Source organism: Bos grunniens, chromosome 15 (genome assembly GCF_055505025.1).
Source record: "Bos grunniens cultivar Pamir isolate PY7600 chromosome 15, Bosgru_T2T1.0, whole genome shotgun sequence".
In the NCBI taxonomy this organism is placed as follows: Eukaryota; Metazoa; Chordata; class Mammalia; order Artiodactyla; family Bovidae; genus Bos; species Bos grunniens.
This window is the reverse complement of record NC_141179.1, coordinates 34,590,723-34,614,352: the sequence shown is the minus strand read 5'-3', so window position 1 is coordinate 34,614,352 and position 23,630 is coordinate 34,590,723. Positions and strand designations below refer to the sequence as shown.

General features: G+C 46.5%; 1 protein-coding gene across 9 annotated transcripts in view; it reads right to left on the bottom strand.

Moving 5' to 3' along the window:
- Nucleotides 1-23,630, bottom strand: part of GRAMD1B (GRAM domain containing 1B) — a 261,587-nt gene that overhangs the window by 163,025 nt on the left and 74,932 nt on the right. The window contains exon 1 of one of the 9 annotated variants that reach the window (XM_086339707.1): nt 5,680-21,758. The exons of 7 other annotated variants lie outside the window; for them this stretch is intronic. In XM_086339707.1, coding sequence (XP_086195833.1) covers nt 5,680-5,756 — 77 coding nt within the window. In that variant the 5' untranslated portion in view covers nt 5,757-21,758. Of the gene's footprint in view, nt 1-1,905; nt 1,981-5,679; nt 21,759-23,630 lie in introns of those variants that run through there. One more of the 9 variants, XM_086339712.1, reaches the window with a different exon arrangement.

Sequence of the window (23,630 nt, the reverse complement as noted above, 5' to 3'; positions counted from 1 at the left end):
GTTCAATCCCTGGGTTGGGAAGACCCCCTGGAGGAGGAAACGGCAACCCACTCCAGTATTCTTGGCTGGAGAATCCCATGGACAGAGGAGCCTGGTGGGCTACAGTCCTCGGGGTCACAAAGAGTTGGACACGACTGAAGCAACTTAGCACGCAGGCATGCACACTGTCACATAAATATTTTAAGCTGGTTCTTTTCTGAGAAACAGCAGACCTGGGAAGGACTCTAAAAACCAACTAGAAGTTGCCCTTTTGAAAGAGACACTGACATCTGTAAGAGAATTCTCCATCTACAAAGCTGTCTTTGTCATCACCTGGAAGAGGAGGAGAACAAATCTCTAGAAACTCTTACTAGTGGCGAAGATAGCAACGTAAATCTACACCACCATCGCCCTTGTTCACCGTGCCTTTCCTGTGACTCTCCCACCCTCAGCATCCTCTTCTGTCTTTAGATGAGGATGGTGTTTATGGAGAGGCCTTGGGGCCGCTGTGGCAAATTACTGTCTTCCTGAATCTCTCCCATGTGTACATGCTATTAAACTTCTGTTTGATTTTTCTCCCAGTTTAGCCTTTTCTTTTGGCTGTGCCACACAGCTTGTGGGATCTTAATTCCCCGACCAGAGATCAAACCTGGGCCATGACAGTGAAAGCACTAAGCCTTAACCAGTGGACCACCAAGGAAGTCCCTAATTTTCTCCTATTATTCTGTCTCATGTCAGTTTCATTCTTAGGCCAGTCAGAAGAACCTAGAAGGATATAGGAAATTTTTCTTCCTTCCCCAACAATGCACATCACTAGTTAAGGAGATCTGACTCAGAGATGGGAAGAAGTTCCAGAAGCCCAGAGGGCTAGTCCAGAAGCTCCGCTTTCATTCTGTAATCACCCATCTGCAGAGCTGACACCTTAAAGTATCACACCTGTACATACACACCCTATACACTTTATCACTCAAAATGCTCGTATTCATTTCTGTCTTTTCTGCTCATCACCCACATTTCAGCAATAAATAGTGTGTGTCGGGGGTCGGGGGGGCTTTCCTTATTTCATTAGCTAGGCTCCTTTAAAGCAAAAAAGCCACCTAGGGACTTCTGTGGTGGTTCAGTGGTTAAGAATCCACCTGACAATGGAAGGGACACAAGTTTGATCCCTGGTCCAGGAAGATCCCACATGCCACAGAATAACTAAGCCCCTGCACCACAACCGCTGAACTAGCACGCCACAAGTACTTAAGCCCGAATGCCTAGAGCCTGAGCTCTGCAACAAGAGAAGCAACCACAGTGAGAAGCCCACGCACAGCAACTAGAGAGGAGTCACAACTAGAGAAAGCCCGAGCACAGCAATGAAGACCCAGCACAGCTATCAATCAATCAATCAATTAATTAAAAGGCCATCTGCTCCAGACTCTGTTTTACATCCAGTTTCTTCTCCAGGCAATTTTAGTAAGAAGGTAATGAGTGATACTGCATGGGCAGGCTCCATTCCTGACTCAGCTGGGAGAGTCTCATTTGCATCAGATAAGTTGGTAACCAGTTGCCCCCAAGAGGGCCAATATTCACCCCAAATGGGTCAGACCATTGTGGTTTCATCATACTTCTTGAAGTTACCACATTTTCCCTTTGATTATCCCCCTCTCCTAACTGGTGGTCTCCACCAGTTGTATTCACTTCCTCTCTCTTCACTTCACCCCACAATCAAGCTTCCAATTCTACCCCTTGATACAAACTGTTCTCTTATCAAAGGTCACCAATGACTGCCTCGTGGCCTTTTTTCCTATCTCAATTCTTCCTGACATTTCTACAACATCTGGAATCACTATTCCTTCTTGGGGTAAAAAGTACCCTTGGCTTCATTTCAGTACTTAGTGAAATAACCTTGGGCGTTCAAAGTGGCATTTCCGGGGCACTTACTATATGCCAGGCTCCATTTGAGGGAGAACACCAAAATTAAAAAGGAAAAAGATACCGTCCATCCTTAAGGAATTCACCACCTAACAGAGAAACAGACAGTCCATCAGATACTGAGATCACACACAATGAAATAACTGTTGCAAGCGGGCAGGGTGCAGGAAATGTGTGTTCAAAGTTCAGGACCCACAACCAGGCAAAGAACAGCTGGGTGGCATGGGAACACAAACAGCGCTTCCCAAAGAAGGAAGCATTTGTGCTGACATTTGAAAGTAAAATTTTACGAGCAGACTATATTCCAAATGGAGAGGTTGGCACAGGGCAAGAAACAGAGGCAAGCTCAGTCAAGGACCTTGACTTTATCATGAGCTCCATACTGCTGGAGATGGAGGAGGAGGTGGGAATGACCAGAGATGAACATGACCAAGTAAGCGGGGTCTGCATCATGAAGGGCCTTGTCTGTCCCAGAAACAGGATGAAATTTCATCTTGTAGGTCAGGAGTCCCCAACCTCCGGGATCTAATGCCTAAAGATATGCGGAAGAGCTGATGTAATAATCATAGAAATAACATGCATGATAAATGGAATGTGCTTGAATCATTCCAAAATCATCCTTCTCTAACCCCCACCTGTGGAAAAACTGTGTTCCACAAAACCAGTCCCTGGGTAGTGAAAGTGTTAGTCGCTCAGTCGTGTCCAACTCTTTGTGACCCCATGGACTGTAGCCGCCAAGCTCCTCAGTTCATGGGATTCTCCAGGCAAGAATACTAGAGTGGATTGCCATTTCCTTCTCCAGGAGATCTTCCTGACTCAGGGATCAAACCTGGGTCTCCTGAATTGCAGGTGGATTCTTTACCGTTTGAGCTACATGGGAAGCCCCCATGGGTCCCTGGTGCCTAAAATGTTGGGAACCGTTGCTGTAGGTGACAAAGAGGCACTGAAGAAATCTGAAGAGGGCAGTGATTTGTTTATTAGAAGAAAAGTAGAGGGTTACATGGGAGACCTATAAAGAAGCCGTCTTGGAGGGACAGCAGTTAAGACTCCATGCTTCCGATGCAAGGAGTGTGGGTTCAATCCCTGGTTGGGGAAGTAAGATCCCACATGCTGCATAGCTCAGCAAAAGAAAAAGAAAAAAATAAAAATAAAAAAGGAAGCCCCCTCAAAAAAGCAGAGGGGATGAAGGCTCAAGCTAAAGAGATGATGGAAAGAATCGATGAGCAGGGAGAGGTGCAGGAGGTGCCTGACTGCAGGTGATGGGAACTGGCGTGGGAAAAATCTAGGAGGCCTTGCTTCCTCTGCTTGCCAGACCTTGGGGGCACTTCCAGCTTCGTCTTGGGCATTCCCACCACTTTAGCACAGGGCAAAACAAATGTGAGGCAAGCAATGAATACCTGCTGACTAGTTCACATCTACCACCTTCATCAACTAAAGGTAAGGTAAAGTGAAAAAGTCAAAGTGCAAGTTGCTCAGTCATGTCCAACTCTTTGCAATCCCATGGACTATACAGTCCATGGAATTCTCCAGGCCAGAATACTAGAATGGGTAGCCTTTCCCTTCTCCAGGGGAATCATCCCAACCGAGGGATCAAATCCAGGTCTCCCGCATTGCAGGCAGATTCTTTACCAGCTGAGCCACCAGGGAAGCCCAAAGGTAAGGTAGAGTGAAATGAGAGTGAAGTCTCCCAGTCAGTTCGTAGCGACCCCATGGACTGCAGCCTACCAGGCTCCTCCGTCCATGAGATTTTCCAGGCAAGAGTACTGTAGTGGGTTGCCATTTCTTTCTCCAGGGGATCTTCCCGACCCAGGGATCGAACCCAGGTCTCCTGCATTGTAGATAGACACTTTACTGCCTGAGCCACCAGGGAAGTCTGAAGGTAAGGTAAGTCTGTAGCAAATCTTCGGTGATCCTTGTAGCAAGGATGAGAGCAGGATGACTGCTAAAGTGGATTATAAAAAGACTTCAGAGCACCCGACTGGGTTCTCTAGAGCATCCACATACACTCATCTTGGAGTCGTGTGTAAAGAAACACTCACCTGTCAAAAATAAAAACATATGGAAGACACTGCAAACAGAGTGGAGCAATAGCTCCGGAGCTGGTCTCAGAAGTCTGGGTCCAGCTCTGGCTCCCTGAGTCGGCAGCACACACAGCAAGGAGCATCACCGTTCTGAACCTCGGTTTGCTGTCTATGTTGGACGACCACCTTCTGGCCTTAAACGTGCAATGAAGCTAAGGTTGGGCTTCCCTAGTAGCTCAGCCGGCGAAGAATCTGCCTGCAATGCAGGAGACCCCGGTTCAGTTCTTGGGTAGGGAAGATCCCCTGGAGAAGGGATAGGCTACCCACTCCAATATTCTTGGGCTTCCCTGGTGGTTCAGACAGTGAAGAATCCGCCTGCAATGTGGGAGACGTGGGTTCAATCTCTGGGTTGGGAAGATCCCCTAGAGGAGGCTAAGGTTTAAGTACAGAAGGAAATCTGCAGGGAAAATCAACTTGAAAGCTCAGTGAGTGGCAGAGAAGGGTGCTGCATAAACTGAACCAGGAGGGCAAGGCGGCCTGGGCTGTACAGCAGGGAGCCGAGGACCAGAGTCACTCAGACACCTGGAGTGGCAATTCACCGGCAGAGAGAGAAACCTGTCATCCTGACTCACTTCTGCGGACTTCCATTAAGCCCTGCTTCTTTTCACTGTCACTCTGTCTCCAGCTTATCATTTTATCATCGTCTATAACTTTACTAATAAAACTATGGACCAATCCTTACAGCAAGAAGAGGCCAAAAAGATGATCTTCCCACCTCCTTTCCCCTTCAGAACAGGAAACCAAAGGCCAAAGAAGTTAAGAGATGTGTATAAAGCCACAGAGCTATTTAATAGCATTGCAAAAAATAACACTCCAGTTGGCCTAAGAGCAGAGTTCTGCCCACAGCTGCCCTTCAAGTCTGAGAATATAAACTCCTGGGGTGAAGAGGAGGTATTTTACTTTTTTTCTTCACCCTTCGGTGTTCTCACTCATAATGAGGACTAACTTACTAACTGCTGTTTGTTCCATAAAACGTGGGCTCTGTGTGCCCTTGTTGAGTGTTTTCTTAGGACCAGTTCAGTCCTAACCAGAGACATAACCCTGCTCCTAAACACCTTAGATTCTAATGGTTCAGCAGCAGGGATGCTGAGATGGGATACAGATCATCAAGAAAGAGACAAATTTTTAAAAATGAGACAATTTAAAAAGTGAAAATATTATGAAGATAATAAAGCTGAGTAGTGCGAAGCCTCAAAAAAGAAAAAAATACGTCCAGGTCACATCACTATTAAGTGACAAAATTTACCAGATCAGACTTAAACGTTTGCTTTCCTACTTTCCTAAATATTAAACAGCTCTCTTACACGGTACATAGTCAAACAATATTTACCATTGTTGCTGATGAGGACAAAACAGATGTCAATATTCCTACTAATATAAGATTAAGTGCTCATAAAACATTCAGATATAACAAGTGTTTCTCAAAATACAAGTTCCATAAACAAGTCTCATGAAAGACGGCACAAGCACCACAGGGTACACACAAAACCAATTCTAATCTCACAAACGCCTCATATCTTTTTTAATTTAATTTTTTTACTTTTTATATAATTTTTAAAGGTTACCTTCCATTTACAATTATTACAAAATACTGGCTGCATTCCCCATGTTGTACAATCCATCCTTGCGCCTATCTTATCCCATGTATACTGTACCTCCCACTCCCTCCAAATTTCTTTTAAAAACTGTCTTTAAATCTTACCTTGTCTCCTTCTTACAAGTTCTTCTCATTTTGCTAAGAGTTTTCTCTCTGCATCGTCTCCCTAGCACCAAAAGCATCTTCTCTCCTTATTATCCTTCATATCAAAGACTGTCACTCATCTCTAACTCAGAAGACAATCCTGCCCTCCATCATCTAGAGTCCTCCAGCCGAGCCTTATGGCAGCACTGATTAAGCTGAAATCATAGGTTCACGGAGCCACATCACAGGAAATTCAGTGCTGGGAAAAACACACACAACACCTTCGGGGCTGGCTCCTCGGTCCCCTCCCTCTCCTATGAGAAAGGGGATCGGGTTTCAGAAGTGTACTGGGAAGTACGGACACAGGACAGGCTGCCTGAACTGATCACACAACAGCCCTAATCACCTTCTGGACCACTCACTATTTTTTTTTCAGGTCCACCAACCCCAAGTGACTCAGCAAAGATGCCGCAATGACAAACAACCACAAGTCCCAGGGCCTGTCCTTCATATCAGATAAAGTTGGCCCCAAAGGACACCAATTGGAAAACACCTCTTTCCCTGGAAATGAAAGGGGAGGGAGATATAGAGAAAATAATCAGAAAGTGACCATGCACTGTGCACAGAGAGATGCTTTTTACCTTTCCTAGTTCATCCTCAAACCAACCTACAAGGTGGGTATTACCAAGATCCTCTATTCATAGAGGAGGAAACTCATGACACAGAGCAATCTAAGGGAAGACAACTTGCTGTGGGCTGGAATTTTACCCCATGGAAGCAGGCTGCAAATTACTACTGGGATAAAAGTCAGAGGGGATCCATGGAAAGCCATTTGTGTAGACACTGAGAGGAACAGTGTAGGCCTGGGAAGTTAGCGACAGTGTTTTGCAAAGAAATGACACATGCTCTTCCTCAGCTGCCCCCATCACTCTCTAATTCACAATCAGTGGCCACCTGTGACTCCAGATGCGCCATCACTCAGCTGCAGGTGGGCTTACCTGCCCTCACTCAGAACAGGCCAGGCCAAGTCTCTAAGTCTCTCTGAGGTAGATGGAACTAACTTGAATGCTGACATCAAGGCAAAGATAGTATTCAATAGGCAAATTAAATTTTTTTTTGTTTTGCTGGTTAAAGCTGAGTCACCATCCCACAGCCAATGAGGACCTCACTTGTTCTAGGGCAGCGGTCCCCAACTTTCTTGGCACCAGAGACCGGTTTCGTGGAAGACGATTTTTCCAAGAACGGGGGAGGGCTGTGGTTTCAGGATGATTCAAGTACATTACATCCATGGTGCATTTGACTTCTGTCACTATTATATTGCGAAACTTGTTGTTCAGTCACTAAGTGTCTGACTCTTTATGACCCCATGGACTGAAGCATGCCAGGCTTCCCTGTCCTTCACTATCTCCTGGAGTTTTCACAAACTCATGTCTATTGAGTCAGAGATGCTATCCAACCATCTCATCCTCTGTCACCCCCTTCTCCCACCTTCAATCTTTCCCAGCATCAGGGTCTCTTCTTATGAGTCGGCTCTTTGCATCAGGTAGCCAGAATACTGGAGCTTCAGTTTCAGCATCAGTTCTTCCAATGAATATTCAGGGTTGATTTCCTTTATGATTGAATAATTTGATCTCCTTGCAGTCCAAGGGACTCTCAAGAGTCTTCTCAGCACCACCACCTTTTTTATATAACTCACCATAATGAAAATCAGTGGGAGCCCTGAGCTTGTTTATTTCTTGCAACTAGACGGTCCATCTAGGGGTGATGGGAGACAGTAACACCCAAAGTGTATTGCTGATGTCCAGTCTACTCTGTAATCTCATTTTGGTTTGCACCCCTATGAGAATCTAATGCCCTCAGGTGTAATGTAAGTGATGAGGAGAGGCTGTAAATACAGATGAAGCTTCACTTGCTCACCCACTGCTCACCTCCTGCTGTGCAGCCTGGTTCCAAACAGGCCATGGACCGGTTGGGGACCCCTGCCCTAGGGAACACCCAGGGTTTAAAATTATATGTATATACAGGGACTTCCCTGTAGCTCAGATGGTAAAGAATCTGCCTGCAATGTAGGAGACTCAGGTTCGATCCCTGGTCAGGAAGATCTTCTGGAGAAATGGCAACTCACTCCAGCATTCTTGCCTGGAGAATCCCATGGACAGAGGGGCCTGGCAGGCTATGGTCCGTGGGGTTGCAAAGAGTCAGACTTGACTGAGCAACTAACGCTACTACTATATAATATGTATAATTTAAAATTATATGCAAAATCATATGAATATGTATATATTGAGCTGTTCAGTCATGTCCAGCTCTTTTGAGGCCCCATGGACTGCAGCCCACCAGGCTCCTTTCTTCATGGGATTTTCCCAGGCAAGAATCCTAGAGCAGGTTGCCATTTCCTTCTCCAGGGGATCTTCCCAACCCCAGGATTGAACCCTTGTTTCCTACATTGGCAGGTGGGTTTGTTTTTTTTTAACCACTGAGCCACCAGGGAAGCCCCTGTGTATATATACATACACACATATGTAATGTTTATATCTATTAAACATACATTTATTTTTAAAGGCTCAGTAGTTCATTCATCCCCCAGTACTGATCCACTTAACCTGGAGGAGTGAGGTTTGCAGTTTCCTGCATTGTGCCAACTATTTCTTAGTAAGAAATACTAAGGACACAACTGAGCTGATTAAGAAGTAAAAGTGACTTAACAGCACCTGTCACCCATAGGGGCCTTAATCTAGTGGAAAATGGGAGGTAGAGGCTCTAGGACTCCAGATTCTCTGTGGCTACAAGGGAGAAAAATCCATAGTTAATTAAGCCCCAAATGCCTAAGTTCTGAATCACTGCATCAATGATGCTTGTGAGAAACAGAATTTTTAGTTTTCCGTGCCCACCGTCTGCTGTAGAAACCAAAGCATCAGTGGTTCCATGTCCAGTATAAAGAGGGAGGAGCAGAAAAACCACTGGTTACCCCATGTCCACAGCCACAGTTCTCCAGCCAACAAAACACAGGCCACCTTCGCCTACTCTGAGATGAATGAGCTAGGTCCTTCGCTGAGAGGAAACTGCTTCTCCTCTCCTAAAATAAAACGTCCATCCAACCCCACTTCCTCAGGAAGACTGTCCACAGAGAGGATGTCCTTCACAGCAAGGGCTGGTCAATAACCAGGACTAACAAGGGAACAGCTACTGCTGTCCCCTCTGTGGAGACACCAGTCACATTTTTAAATTTTACATTTATTTCTATGATTGGCATTGACTGCCTAATAGACGCCCAATTAAAACCTGCAGTTGAACAAATGAGGGGATGAATAATAAATATACTAGACTGAACTCTTCAAAGCACAGAGGCCAGTCAGAGCTCAGTGGCAGGTACACTGCAGCCAAGCTGTCAGATTTTTGTAGAATTTGGACTCTTCTCACTGTGCCAGCCTAAAGAAGGCCGAATGTGTGTGTGTGTGTGTGTGTGTGTGTGTGTGAGTCGCTCAGTTGTGTCTGCTGACCCACACTGTCAGCACATGAACATCAGCCTGGGTACAGTGCCAGATGCACTTATGTTTGTACAAGACGGAAAAGGCCTGAATTAAAGCTGCCGGGACACAACCTTTCTGAGTCAGGTTTCCATCATTACTCAACTGCATGGACGTAAGCACGTTTCAGAGCTTCAATTCCCTTCCAAGTGGGCATACTTGTTACATCTACCCCATAGGATGTGGGGACAAATGAAGTGGTAGGTTGTCATGCCAGAAGCATATTACTGAAAGGCTCGGTGTGTGCCAGGCACCATGGCAGGTGCAGCAAATACAAAGAATAATTATATCCTGTGCCACCTTCCAGAGCCCAGGGCCTTGTAAATCACACTGAAAAGGATCAAATGCGCCCCCAGATTAAGAGATGATTACATCACTATGATGAGCACTGTGTTTCTTCATGTCCAAGTGGGCACCACTGTCTGCCGCTCTGACCGGAATCTCCCAACAGCAGGCATCAGCACCCCTTCTTTCCTCTGCACCACCCTCCTCCCCAGCTCCCAGTTCAAGGCTCCACACTCTGGAGTGCCCCAATCAATGGCATTCCCAACCTGCCTTCAAGGCTGTCAGGACTTGGCATAATGAAGGGCCATGTGTTACATTGGCCCTGCTAAAAAATAGAATATACCATCTTTCATATGATAGGAACCAACAAGGAAACTTTCCTTTAATTCCCTTTTTACTCTTTATGGTAAGTAGCAGGGGGGAAAATGCATATATATATCATTTCTAAGCAAAATTGTGAAGCTAACAACCAACCTATTTCTACCTATGTGCAGTCTTTTACTAGAAATGGGAATTATGGCCTCTTGAAAAGGAAAAAAAGTCATCATTCTGCATTTAGCTGTATTCATATATTGCAATTCTGTATTTTTTTGTTTGTATTGTAAAAAATTCACATAATAAACAATGTTGTGATATAAAAAAATAAAAAAGAAGGGCCATGTGTATTGGCAGCCCTTTGGCTCTTGGCTTCCATTAACACTAAGAGGAGGAAAGAAGCAAAACACCCAGAGAACAACTGCTCTGGCGCCTGACAGCTGCAGAGAGAGGCCCAGCTTCATAGCGTGTCTCCCGAGGTCTTGGGAGAGGTCAGAGCAGCAGGTGCATCTGCATTCTAGAACTGAATGAAGTTGCACTATCATGGGGAGGGGAGTCGGGCCCCAGCTCAACCCCATCATCTCTCTCTCCAGAGTGGGGTAGAAGACGCTCCTTTCACAGCTCCTGATTTTCCAGTTTTAGAAAACACACGGATTCTTCCAGGGTGGTCCAGTGGTTAAGAATCCGCCTGCCAATGCAGGCATCATGGGTTTGATCCCTGGTCTGGAAGGATTTCACTTAACGAGGAGCAACTGAGCCCATGCACCACAACTACTGAGCCCACGCTCTAGACCCCTCTCAAGTGGCAACCACTGAGCCCACGTGTTGCAACTACTGAATCCCGCGCACCCAAGAGCCTGTGCTCTGCAGCAAGAGAAGCCACCGCAATGAGAAGCCCGTGCAACTAGCGAGTGGACTCTGCTTGCCGCAGCTAGAGAAAACCTGGAGGCAGCAATGACAACTCAGCACAGCCAAAAATAAATAAATTAATTAAATAACAATAATAAATAGGGATCAATGTTGTTAACAAACACATGTTTATCGTCTCTCTCTCTCCTCCCTAGGATGCATATTCTGCTAGGGCAGAAACTGTTTTGTTCTCTATTGTTTCTGGTGTCTAGAACAGTACTTGGCATGTCCTATGTGTTCAATAAACACTGATTGGACTAAGTAGGGGGGAAAAGGGGTAGAAGGAAGGGTGCATCTATCACAAAATCCTTCTCTCCTGCAAGTAGAACAACCGTTGCCCCGACCTAGAATTAGAAGACTCAGAGAAAACTAGGAAAAGGAGTATTATCATGGCAATCACAGATCCAAAAATAAAAATAGCCTTCAAAGCTGCCACAGGTCCTCAGTGGGAAAAGGCTAGTCACTACCTGGGCCCCATAAGCCATAAGGTTGACCATAAGTCAAAACATTGTTCCCAAAGTGCCCTTGCACTCTGGAGTCTTGTTTTGGGAGAGGTCAACCACTCTCCACCTCATGATGCCCAAGTTTGTCTCCTGGAATAGAGACCACCCTTACAACAGCAGCCGTATCTGGTCTGTGAGCACTCACAGTCTGAGGGAAGACACAGCACAAAGGAAAAACCATGAAAGAAATCAACAGGCTTAAAACAGACCAACAATATGCAGCAATCCAGATTTACATAAATGGCATAATTATTCAACTTCAAGAGGACTTTTTGCTTTATAACACGATTTCCAATAGAATTTCATGAAAATCAAATTTCCTTACAGCTCTTCATCCATTTGACTATTCACTCTATAAGTATATGTTTACTGGGCTCCTACTAGGATCCATGCAAAGAGTCCAGCAGGTACTGAATAAAACAAGCACTGAACAAAATTAACTCAACCTTCATAGCTTCTGATTCAGTGAAAGATACAATGAGACCAAACAGTCACAACTTAAGAATACAGATTTGTAATAAATACCCCAGTGAGGAAATACTTGCCAGAGGAGAGGGTAACTAAGCTAAGATACAAAGGAGATGAAGGGCAAGATGGCCAAGCAAGTCAGTGTTACAAAGGAGGAATTCTGTGTGGAAGAACGATGTCTGTGAAGACCTGGAAATAAAAGGAAGCATCCCTGGGACTTCCCTGGTGGTCCAGTGGTTAAGAATCTGCCCGGCCACACAGGGGACAGGGGTTCGATCCCTGGTCAGGGAACTAAGATCCCACATGCCCTGAAGCAACTCAGCCTGTGCACCACAACCAGGAAGTTCATACACCTCAACAAAAGATCCCGTGTGACACAACCAAGAGCTGATGCAGCCAAAAAAATTAATTAATAAATAAACAGGAAATAAAAGGAAGATCTCATCTGTGGCACTGAATGGTTACTCTGGCTGGAGGCCGAGGACTGGGAGTGGCAATGAAGGAAGCAGGAAGGGGAGCAGAAGTGAAGCCATGAGGACCACTGTGGCTGCAGATGCCTGAAAAATACATGAGAGAGACGGTGGTGGCCCAGGGAGCTGTAACAGTGGGAGAGGTGAGAAGACAGACTTTCTTCCAGGGAAGGAAACCTGGTGAAACTGAAGGGTACCAACCCCCACCACAAGGAACAGAGGGGAACTGGTTTGGAGGGAAAGATGAAGAGTTAAGTTACGAACTGCTTTGAAGAACATTCCAATGGACATGTCCATCAGCCAGCTGAAGGGCTGAGCCTAAAGCTCAGGAAAGAAATGAGGTCTGAGATGTGTATGTGAGACTGCTCATCATGAGGGAATGACTAAATTCAAAAGAGTGAATAAAATAGCCCAAGGATAATACGTAGATTTTGGAGGAGGAGAGAGGTGGGAGAGTGAGGGGAGATAGAGAAGGAGAAATAAACCTAGATTCAAAGCCTTAAGCAGACCAACAACAAAGAGACGAGACAGCCAAGAGCAGACACAAGTTATAAAATCATAAACTCATTTTCAGTGCCTATTAATAGATCAGAAAAGTGACATCTCATCAAAGAAACAACAAACTGCTATTTCAGCTTACCCTAACCAGAGGAGCAGACTCAGAAGCCTCATAGACCACCAAAGAAATCAGTTATTAACTAATGACAAAAACAGCATGATTCTTCAGACACGTGTACTTAATTCTGTGTCACAACTCCATATTACAAACAAGAAAAGACACTGAGGCCCAGAGAGCCTGAGTAACCTGTCTAGGCTCACATAGTAAAAAAAAAAAAAATTAAAATTAAAGCAGAGCCTCCACTCCCATGGTGCCTCAGACAATCCCTTGGACTGATGTGAGCGAGGGCATTCGTCTAGGACAAACCGTCATCCTGCCCCTAACAACAGACAAGGCCTGCCGGAGCTTCCTGGGTTCACTGATGAAGATATGGCTCCATCCTGGGCAAAGATGAGCTCCTTGGGACGTGGAGTCGGGGGATCACACAGTAAGGTTGCAGATCTCTTCTAGAGCTATCTCTGCCACTGACCAGCCTCCTAGCCTTGGACCTTCCCAGTCTGCTCAAAGTTGAAATGACTGGAGATTTCCCTGGTGGTCCAGTGGTTAAGAACCCACTTTGCAATGCAGAGGATAAGGGTTCAATCCCCGGTCAGGAAACTAAGATCCCACATGCCACAAGGCAACTACTGAGCCCATGACCTCTGGAGTCTATGCGCCGCAACTACTGAGCCTATGCACTACAACAAAATATCCTGCGTGATTCAACAAAGATTCCAACTGTTACAGCTAAGATCTGATGCAACCATATAAGTAAATGCTAAGTCACTTCAGTCGTGTCCGACTCTGTGTGACCCCAGAGACGGCAGCCCACCAGGCTCCCCCGTTCCTGGGATTCTCCAGGCAAGAACACTGGAGTGGGTTGCCATTTCCTTCTCCAATGCAGGAAAGTGAAAAGTGAAAGTGAAGTCTCTCAGTCGTGTCCAACTCCTAGCGACCCCATGGACTACAGCCTACCAGGCTCCTCCGCCCATAGTATTTTCCAGGCAAGAGTACTGGAGTGGGGTGATATAAGTAAATAAATATTTTTAAAAAAGAGATAAATGACTGAACAAACCTCACCCACCATGAAGACTAGATTCTCTGACAGCGAAGGAGAACCAGAGCTGCAGGTACTAACAGGTGGCAGCTGAGTCCGAGAAAAGTCTAAGCAGGAGTGAAACCTAGGTCCCAGGACCCTCCTCCCTTCTCCCTCCGAGCAAATCTTTTCCTCAGACCTACTTTTTATGTTTTAGTCAGAATTCCATATGCTACTGAAATTATTTTTTGCACATTGGTCTCCCCCAAAGGCTATGAACTCCTCAAGGAAGGGCCACTTGTCTCCATCTTTGTGCCCCAAGTATACAGGACAGCAGCTGATTCTCTGCAAGTGTCCAAAAGTGTTTGTTGAACTTGAGAATTACTTCTCCTGAATTATCTACATTTTCAGCCTGAACTGTCTGGTGTCGACAAACAGAGACATTTTGGGGAGCAGTCCAGGCATGGAGAAGGCACTTCGGAGAACTGTCCAGTGTTCCTGAGAACTTTCTGAATGGGCGGGCCGCTTCCTGCCTTGTTCTGTCTGATTCTGGCTCTGCTTTTTAACACGTGTGGCCACCAGTCCCCCCACTGCACCTGCAGGGTCCCAGAGTCCCCACCGGAGAACCAGTGAGGACTTCTCTTAGAATCTGGAAGCAACAGCCCGAGTTGTTAATAATAAGTCTCTGAAAGAATATTCTCAAAGGACACTGACCAGATAGTCTTCTCACCTTCGCTGAGGACAAAATAAGAGAACGTGTTTGAATTATACCATGGAGGATTTCAGTTAGATCTTGGGCTTGAAAACACAGAAAGAAGTGACCAAGAGAGGAGAGGTAGTACAATCCTCCTTCCTGGGACTATCTTTTTTTTTTTTCCTAATGGGATCTGCACATGTCAGGAAGACGTGCTTCATTGTAGACACAGGGAAAAGGCATGGTATCACCCAAGCTAAGGGCAAACTGTTCTCTGGAGAAGCTCCACCCTGTTCAGAGTAACCTTTATTACTGCCATTCCATCCAAAAATCTTGAGAATCAACAGAGAGGTCAGGAAGCGCTCCAGAATATAATGACCCAGCCGGGAAACAAATGGTTACTGGACCAAGGCAGACTGCTCGGAGGGGTCAGACTGGCACTCACACCAAGCTTGGGTCATGCAGAACAGGAGGACGAGGTTAAACAGTATCTTTTTGATGAGAGGGCTCATATCCCCCCACTTCAGAGAAATATCTCATCCTGATGACTCCTCCAGAAACAATGCTTCAGAAATTCTTCTTTTTCCTTATTTCACAGACTTATTTGTCCTTGACCTATGGGTTTATGTCCTCCCTTAACCTTCCGCCAGTACAAGATACAGAAGAGTTGGTGAAAAGCCTCTCAGTTAAAAAGAAACTCTGAGAACGTCCCTGGTGCTCCAGTGGTTGGGAATCTGCCTTCCTATGCAGGAGATGTGGGTTTGATCCCTGGTTGGGGAACTAAGATGCCACATGCCTTGGGGCAGCTGAGCACACGAGCCACAGTGAAGAGCCCACGTGCCACAACAAGGACCCAGCACAGTCAAGGATAAAATAAATAAAATTAAAAAAAAAAAAAAAGAAAGAAACTATGAATGAGAAAAAAATACTGGGAAATAATATTCCAAGCATACTACTACTGGTTGGTTTAGCACAGTATTAATAAAATGATGAGCTCTTTTCCTTTTCCCTACTATCCAAAAGTTTGATATTAACTAGCTATATGACTACACACAGTAATCACTGACTTTTTCTTTCAATCTTTTGGTCAAACCATGTGGCATGTGGGCTATCAGTTCCTCCATACATTGGGAGCATGAAGTCTTAACCACTGGGCCACCAGGAAAGTCCCTCATTGACTTCAATAATGTAAAAATTCCTTTTAAGACAACAAGCTGTAAGACTCTGAGATTCAAAAATGTATCACTAAACTAACTGTCCATTGTCTTTCTGTATTTCCTGAGTTCCTGGAACAAACAATAAAGGGTTAACACACTCAACCCTGCCCAAATGGGGCCCCAAGGCAAATTATTTCTGCATAGTGGCAAAGAAAAGGGAAAAAACAAGTAGGTTGTGGATTATTTTTTTCAGTCCCCTTGCTCAGCCCCCTCATTTCCTGACTAAACTTGTGAACCAAAAACAGAAAGAGCAAAAAATCTCTGTGGTCAGACCATGGAGGAAGGAGGCACCAGGCTGGAAGAAGTTCCAGAGATGTGACAGATAGAAAGTAGCCCAAACGTTAGAGGTTAAAGTCAGAGGCCTGAGTTCCAGGCTGTAACCCAGATTTGCCGCTGAGATGTGCCTAATCACCAGATTTCTTTATCTCATCTACAAAATCAGGGTGGAAAACCTGATTAGAGCCAGTTAGAGTAAGTGCAAAGGACGCAGAAGAAAGCGCTTCACAACCATCTGACCCAAAAGATGTATCAGGGCCTCAAATGAAAAAGCCAAGGGTTTCCACCTCCCTCTCCTCTTTACCACTGGTCAGAGTGAAAGCACAGCCGCATCTTCCTGGCGATGACTTTGATCAGATTATCGGAACTGAAAATCCGGACACAGGGTCTGAAAACAGGGGAGAATACTTGACACCGGGACTTTCTTTTTTTAAAAAATATTTATCTATTTATTTTTGGCCGTGATAGGTCTTAGTTGCTGCATGGGCTTTTCTTTTTGCGACAAGCAGGGGCTTGCCGTGCGTGGGCTTCTCATCTCGGTGGCTTCTTTAGTTGCAGGGCAGGAGCTCTGGGGCACTCGGGCTTCAGCAGGTGCTGCTCATGGGCTCCAGAGCACAGGCTCAAGAATTGTGGCGCCCAGGCTTAGATGCTCCGAGGCATGTGGGATCTTCCTGGACCGGGGATTGAACCCATGTCTCCTGGATGGGCAGGCAGATTCTTCACCACTGAGCCACCAGGACTTCTTCCAGGAAGCGGCATGCAGCTACCCACCCTGTGTCCAAGTGGCCTCTGTGCATCAGCTTGAAGCCTCTCCCATCCTGCCTTCCTTCCACATTCCATTTTCTACCCTGTGTCCTTCATCCCTGAGAACTCTCACTATCTCCTCTAAGAGAAAAAAGGTTCCTCAGGCTCCAAAGTCACAGGACAAGGGTTCATTAAGCTCCTCCCATGCTGAAAAGCATCTCTCTTCACACGAGGTACCAACTGCCCCTTGGCAAGTCACCACACCAATCTGGGCTTCAGAGGGAAGCACCCCAAGAGGCCAGAGGCTCCAGGAAAAGCCTGCAGACATCACAAAGCTCTGGTACATACAGCAAGCCTGCAGTCACTCCCCAGCTCTCGGACCAGCTTGGCTCTGTATCTGAACACCTGCTTCAGGGGCCAGTGGCTCACTCACTGGAGTCAGGAAGGAAATTCCCCACTGGCAGCTCTGCCCTTCTAGTGCCTTAAGGAAAACTCCAGAGTTACCCTAAAAGCAATGATCAGTGACCAGCATAGCAACTGGTGTTGCTGGGAGAGACTAACCAAGCCAGGCAGAATTATCACCTGTTAATCTACCCCACGGAAATCCCAGTCTCTCCCCTTATATGGAACTGGCACCCGCTGAGTGTATAACCACCACGGAAACTATCAAGATATCAACTGCTATGAAGGAAACTGGCCAGTGTGAATCAACCCACAGGGCTTAGATCTACCTTCTCAGTGGCTTAGATCTACCTTCTCTGTTTCCGCAAATTGTCTGAATCCGGAAACCTCATCTACAGCCCAAGGCCGGCTGTTTCTCACGGAGCAGTTCCACCCTCCATGGAGGTAGCACCACCCTCACACATCCCCATGCTGACCTCCGACCCCTGGCCCCTACACACGTCTCAGCATCCTATCCATTCTTCAGACCTCCTTCCCACCTCCCCCTCCATGTGACGTGCGTGCATGTGTGTGTGCTAAGTCGCTTCAGTCCTGTCGACTCCTTGCGACCCTAGGGCTGTAGCCCTCCAGGCTCCTCTGTCCACGGGATTCTCTAAGCAGGAATACTGGAGTGGGTTGCCATGCTCTCCTCCAGGGGTATTTCCGACTCAGGGATAGAACACATGTCTCCTGCATCTCCTGCTTTGCAGGTGGATTCTTTACCATTGAGCCACCAGGGAAGACCCCCTCCACGTGGATGGAATCTCAAATACGCAAGGGCCAACCATTCCCAGGCCCTGGGGAGATGGTGCTGTGGAGCTGCCAAGAGCGCGGGTCTCTGGAATTAGAAGAACATGACTCAGATCTCACCCCTGCTTCTGTGTGACCAGAGCAAACGCATCTCTGAACTTCAGGTTCCTTGGCTGTAAAAACCCACCTGGGGCTTTGTAGGGAGGATTAAATGCATACTTAAGGCTCTTAGCAGAAGAGTAAGATACAGTCCCGCCCTCAAGGAATTAAGGGTCTGGGTGAGGTTTAGTTTAACCTTATCCAGCACCAATTACTTTATCTGCTGACAAATCACAGGTCTCCTCTTTGATGCTCTGTGTGAAGAAAGACATGAATTCTCTCCTTCTCACACTCTCTGTGCTTCTCCCATATGGCGGGGTCCTCACCAAAGTGATGGGTGTGGCATCTGGATGCACTCATCAGATTGCTCCCTGGAAACTGAGCTAAAACTGGAAGCAAGACTCCCTCCTAAGGTCAGGGGAAGGGGATGAAGACTCAAGATAAATAAGCCAAGGAGGGACTTGCCAGGTGGTCCAGTGGCGAGGACTCCACGCTCCCAATGCAGGGGGCCCAGGTGCAACAGAGTCACACGCCAAAGACCCGACGGAGCCAAATAAATAAATGAATGTTTTAAAACAGATACATTAATAAATACACCCAGTGATGGGTAATCATTACCTGCAAACACGCATGTCAGCTAGGCTGGCAGCAGACAGATAACCAGGCCCACCAGGCCTGCAGAGTCAGTGAGAGGTACCAGCTGAGATCAGACGTACAGCCGGGCAGAAGACATGGCAGGGTCGCTACATCACAGAGAAGAGGAGACAGAAATGCCAAGGGAAAGCGGTGCAAGAGGTAGTGCTAAGGAGGATGTCCTGGGGAGACACAGAAATGCTCTGTGTCCCCCAGAAAGATAGCCCGAAGTCAGCCAGCCACACCTACTCACCCGCTCCTTGGCACTCTCCCACCCTCCTCCACAGAATGACATCAGGATGCTGTCAGAAAAGTTGTATCTCTGTCCAATTCTGACCTCTTGCTGTATTCCAGCAGGTGAGAGGGACTCTGGTGCTCAATTTGGGTTTTTGGGTTTTTTTAAATTTAATTTATTTATTAACTGTGCTGGGTCTTTGCTGCTCTTGGGCTTTCTCTAGTTGCCGCGAGCGGGGGTTACTGTTTATTGTGGTCCCTGGGCTCTTCAGCGCAGGCTCAGGAGTTGTGCTGCATGGGCTAAGTTGTTCTGGGGCATGTGGGACCTCCCCGGACCAGGGATCGAACCTGTGTCCCCTTCATTGGCAGGTGGATTCTTATCCACTTCGCCACCAGGGAAATCTCTCAATTTGGGTTTTAAACAATCACCAAAACCAGTTATGGCCAAGGGATCTGGGGAGACATGCGGGTACTAGTTCTAAGAGCCTTCCCCATCAACTTCAGACTTCATTATTCACAGAGCTCAGAGGGCAACATGGCCAGCAAAAAACTGTGCTACCTTATGTCAAACAGTGGCCAAGATGACAATCCCCAGCTGTAATAGTAACTGCTGGAAGAGTTGTGCAAGGCTCCAGCCTCCACCTCACACTTGGTTCACACAGAACAGCAAGAATTCACTGCCTCCCATACCACTCTGCGCATGTCTCTCCCAGGTTCCAGAAGCTACAATGGCTCCCCATTGAGTTGAATCCTCTCTGCAGACAAAGCACACTGTCCATAGGATCTCAATACATCTTTGTTGACTGACTCATTAATTGAAATTCAAACTCTTCAGCACACATCATAGTCTGTCAGCCCATCACATCACTACCCTCATTTTCCCACATCCCTCATCAAGACCATCCCCATCTTCAAGCCAACACATCCAAATTGTCTTCACTAAGAGCATCTGGTTCCCATTCAAAACTCAGCTCCGCATAGAAAAGACTTGTGATTGCCTAGTCTGGAGGGGAGAGGATGGAGGACTGGGGATTGAAGGTGATATCTAAAGGGTATGGGTTTCTTTTCAAGGTCATGAAAATGTTCTAAAGTTGGGGTGATGACTGCACATATTTGTAAATATACTAAAATATACACTGAATTGTGTACTTTAAAGTTGACTGAATTGTATGGCATGTAGATTATGTGTGTGCCAAGCCACTTCAGTTGTGTCTGACTCTGCAACCACATGGACTATAGCCCCCAGGCTCCTCTGTCTATGGGATTCTCCAGGCAAGAACACTGGAGTGCATTGCCATGCCCTCCTCCAGGGGATCTTCTCCACCCAGGAATCAAACCAGAGTCTCTTATGTCTCTTGCATTGGCAGGCAGGTTCTTCACCACTAGGATACCTGGGAAGATTATGTCTCAATAAAACCATCATACAGCAAAAAACTCAGTTCTGGACTCATCTCCTGCAGGTTATTTTCCCTGACTCATGAATAAGGACACTTTCATTATAAAGAGTAGAGTAAAAGTAATCATTCATTCACCCGTTATTAATTTATTCATCAATGAACATCTATTGATCATAACAAAAGGCCAAGTACAGTGCTAGACAGTGAAAATACAAAGATGAGCCAGAAAAAATTAGACTCGGAGTACTCCAAGGTCCTTGCTAACTTCATCATTTTCTCTACTTCTATCTTCCCAAAGGAGAAGAAAGAGGTCTCCTGATTATATTTTTATCTTTGTGCAGTTAAAACCCACAAGCTGCGACTTCCCTCGTGGTCCAGTGGTTAAGAATCTGCCTTCCAAAGCAGGGAATGTGGGTTCAACCCCTGGTCGGGGAATGAAGATCCTGCATACTGCAAGGGAACTAAGCCCACGCGCTCTGGAGCCTGCGTGCTGCAACTAGAGAAGTCCAGGTGCCACAACAAAGACCCAGTGTAGCCAAAAAAAAAAAAAAATCCACAAGTCGAGGCCCTCTCAGCCCCGTGCTCTCTACCACATGGGATAGAATGGCATCGAAGGCCTGCAAAGGTCTTTTCCTTGGTGTGGAGAGGTAGACGTGGGGTGAGGATCACGAAGAGGAAAGATGCCCTACAGGGCATGCTGTGCTCGTCCCCTTATCCGAGCCAGAGCTGGGTCACTTCCCCATCAGCATCTCCAAATCCTGTAACATGTGAGGAGCCCCGGGTTGCTGCTCCAGGACATGCGGGTATGTAACCTGTACTCTCCAGCATACATCCCCTCCATGTGAGCCACTCACAGGAAGAGGACAATACTCCTTCCCCCTTGCACAGCAAAGGGACGTTTACAAAACATGTCCACACATATCACTCTTGAGACCGGCCATTAATCCACAGGTAGAAAAGATGAAAGGAGTTGTGCAAGGTTCCCCAGCTAACAAAGGACAGAACTTAAATTTAAACCCAGGTCTCCTGACATGGGGCTTCCCTGGTGGCTCAGGTGGTAAAGAATCTGCCTGCAATGTGGGAGACGTGGCCTTGAGCTGGGTTGGGAAGATTCCCTGGAGAAGCGAAAGGCATCCCACTTCAGTATTCTTGCTTGGAGAACCCCAAGGACAGAGGAGTCTGACAGGCTACAGTCCACGGGGTCACAAAGAGTCAGACACGGCTGAGCGACGAACACTTCACTTTTTCCTGGTATGAGATCCAATGCTCTTTGGGCCCTATTGCCTCTAAACGCCAATTCCTTCTCAGGGAACCATCCTGGCCATCTACAGTCACTCATTCACTTGACTGCTTCTTTTCTTTCCCAGAAAGCTTCTACTTTCAAGGCATAAAACGAATGGGCTTTTGTTTTAGCCACAATCGAGACAGATTCCAACAGGAGGCAGTTCCACAGCAGTTAAGAGTAGAGAGTGGAGTCTGACAAATCTAGGTTTGAATCCAGAGATTGCCTTTTTCTGCATATATACCAACATTCTTCTAACCCAACAAGTCACCACAGAAAACTACTGCCAGTTTTTAAACTATTCCCAGAAGGTGAAAACCCTTCCTGATTTAAAAGTATATTCCCTGGGACTTCCCTGGTGGTCCAGTGGCTAAGACTCCACGCTCCAAATGCAGGGGTCCGGGGTTCGAACCCTGGTCGGGGAACTGGATCCCAGAACTGGATCTTGCGACACAACAAGAGCTGGGATGCTGCAACTAAGGACCCCGCATCTCACAGCAAAGATCGAGGATCCCGCATGCTGAAGCCAAGACCTGCTGCACCCAAATAAATGAAGAAACATGAATACTTTTTAAAATAAATAAATACAAGTTTGTTCCCTGCTCCAACAAAAATGAAGATTCCACTGAACCGTTTTTTTTTTTGGAGGGCGGGGGCAGGCTGTGCCTCGGGGCTTAGAGGATCTTAGTTCCCTCACCAGGGATCAAACTGCTCTCTACAGTGAACTCGCTGGACTGCCAGGAAATTCCCTGTACTGCACCTTCAGAGAACTCAAAACCAAGAGCAACATCTCAAAACCGAGACACTACATTTTCCTAAAATAACCAAATCCACCCTATCCCCACCCTGACTACCAATGTAAGACTGTCCTTAGTACACATGGCAGAATCTCAGGGTCAAAACAGGGCCTCTTTTAGGGTCTCTCACATTTGAGGTGAAGCTGACAAACCGGGATGAACTATTTTAGTTCAAGATTAGCTCCCATCAGGCTTCCCTGGTGGCTCAGCGACAGAGAATCTGCCTGCAAATGTAGGAGGCACTGGTTTGATCCCTGATCTGGGAAGGTCCCAAATGCCGTGGAGCAACTAAGCCCACGTGCCACAACTACTTAGCCTGTGCTCTGGAGCCCGGGAGCCGCAACTACTAAAGTCTACAGGCCCTAGAGCCTGTGCTCTGCAATGAGAAGCCTGCACACCAGAGCTAGAGAGTAGGCCCCCGCTCGCTGCAACTAGAGAAAAGCCCACACAGCAATGAAGATCCAGCACAGCCAAAAATAAATAAATAAAATTACAATTCTTTAAAGTACAGCCTTAATCCTTTTAAAAAGAAAAAATTTATAAATTAGCTCCCACCAAGTTTGTCCCATTTCCCTCCACTCTCTGGGAAAGGCGGAAAGGCGGCAGGATGATGGACAAGTACAGAAAGAACTGTTATCCTCAGGTTCCCGAAAAGCCCCAGAACAAAGCTTTACATCTTTGCCTGCAGAGATAACCACATCCAGTCATTACAACCAAAAAAAAAAAAAAAAAAAGAGAGAGAGAGAGAGAAAGAGAGCCTGGCAGGCTGAGAACACTCATCATCCATATAACCCGGCCCAATTTCTTAGCATCCTCTTAGATACACCTCATCCTGTTCTTATGTTCGCAGGTACTGTTCCCCTTTCCTGATCTCATGTCCCCAATATCATACTCTTTCTGCTGTTTTCTACTACCTGTCTGTACGTGTCCTGGTTTGAGCCTCTGCCTTCCAGGAGTCTTCCTCCTCTCTTTGCTGTACAGTCAGTACCACGTGGCATGTGTGTGTGCTCTGTTGCTAAGTCACATCTGACTATTTGAGACCCCAGAGACAGTGGTCTACCGGGCTCCTCTGTCCAAGGGATTTTTTAGGCAAGAATAGTGGAATGGGTTGCCATTGCCCCCTCCAGGGGCTCCTCCTGACGCATGAATTGAACCCTTCTCTCCTGCGTCTCCAGCGGATGCTTTACCACTGCACCACCTGGGGAGCCTCCACCACGTGACACACAGTGGTGACTTCTAAAGATTTCATCTCCTCAGTACCAGCGAAACTCACATGCCTTAATTTCTTATCCCAGTC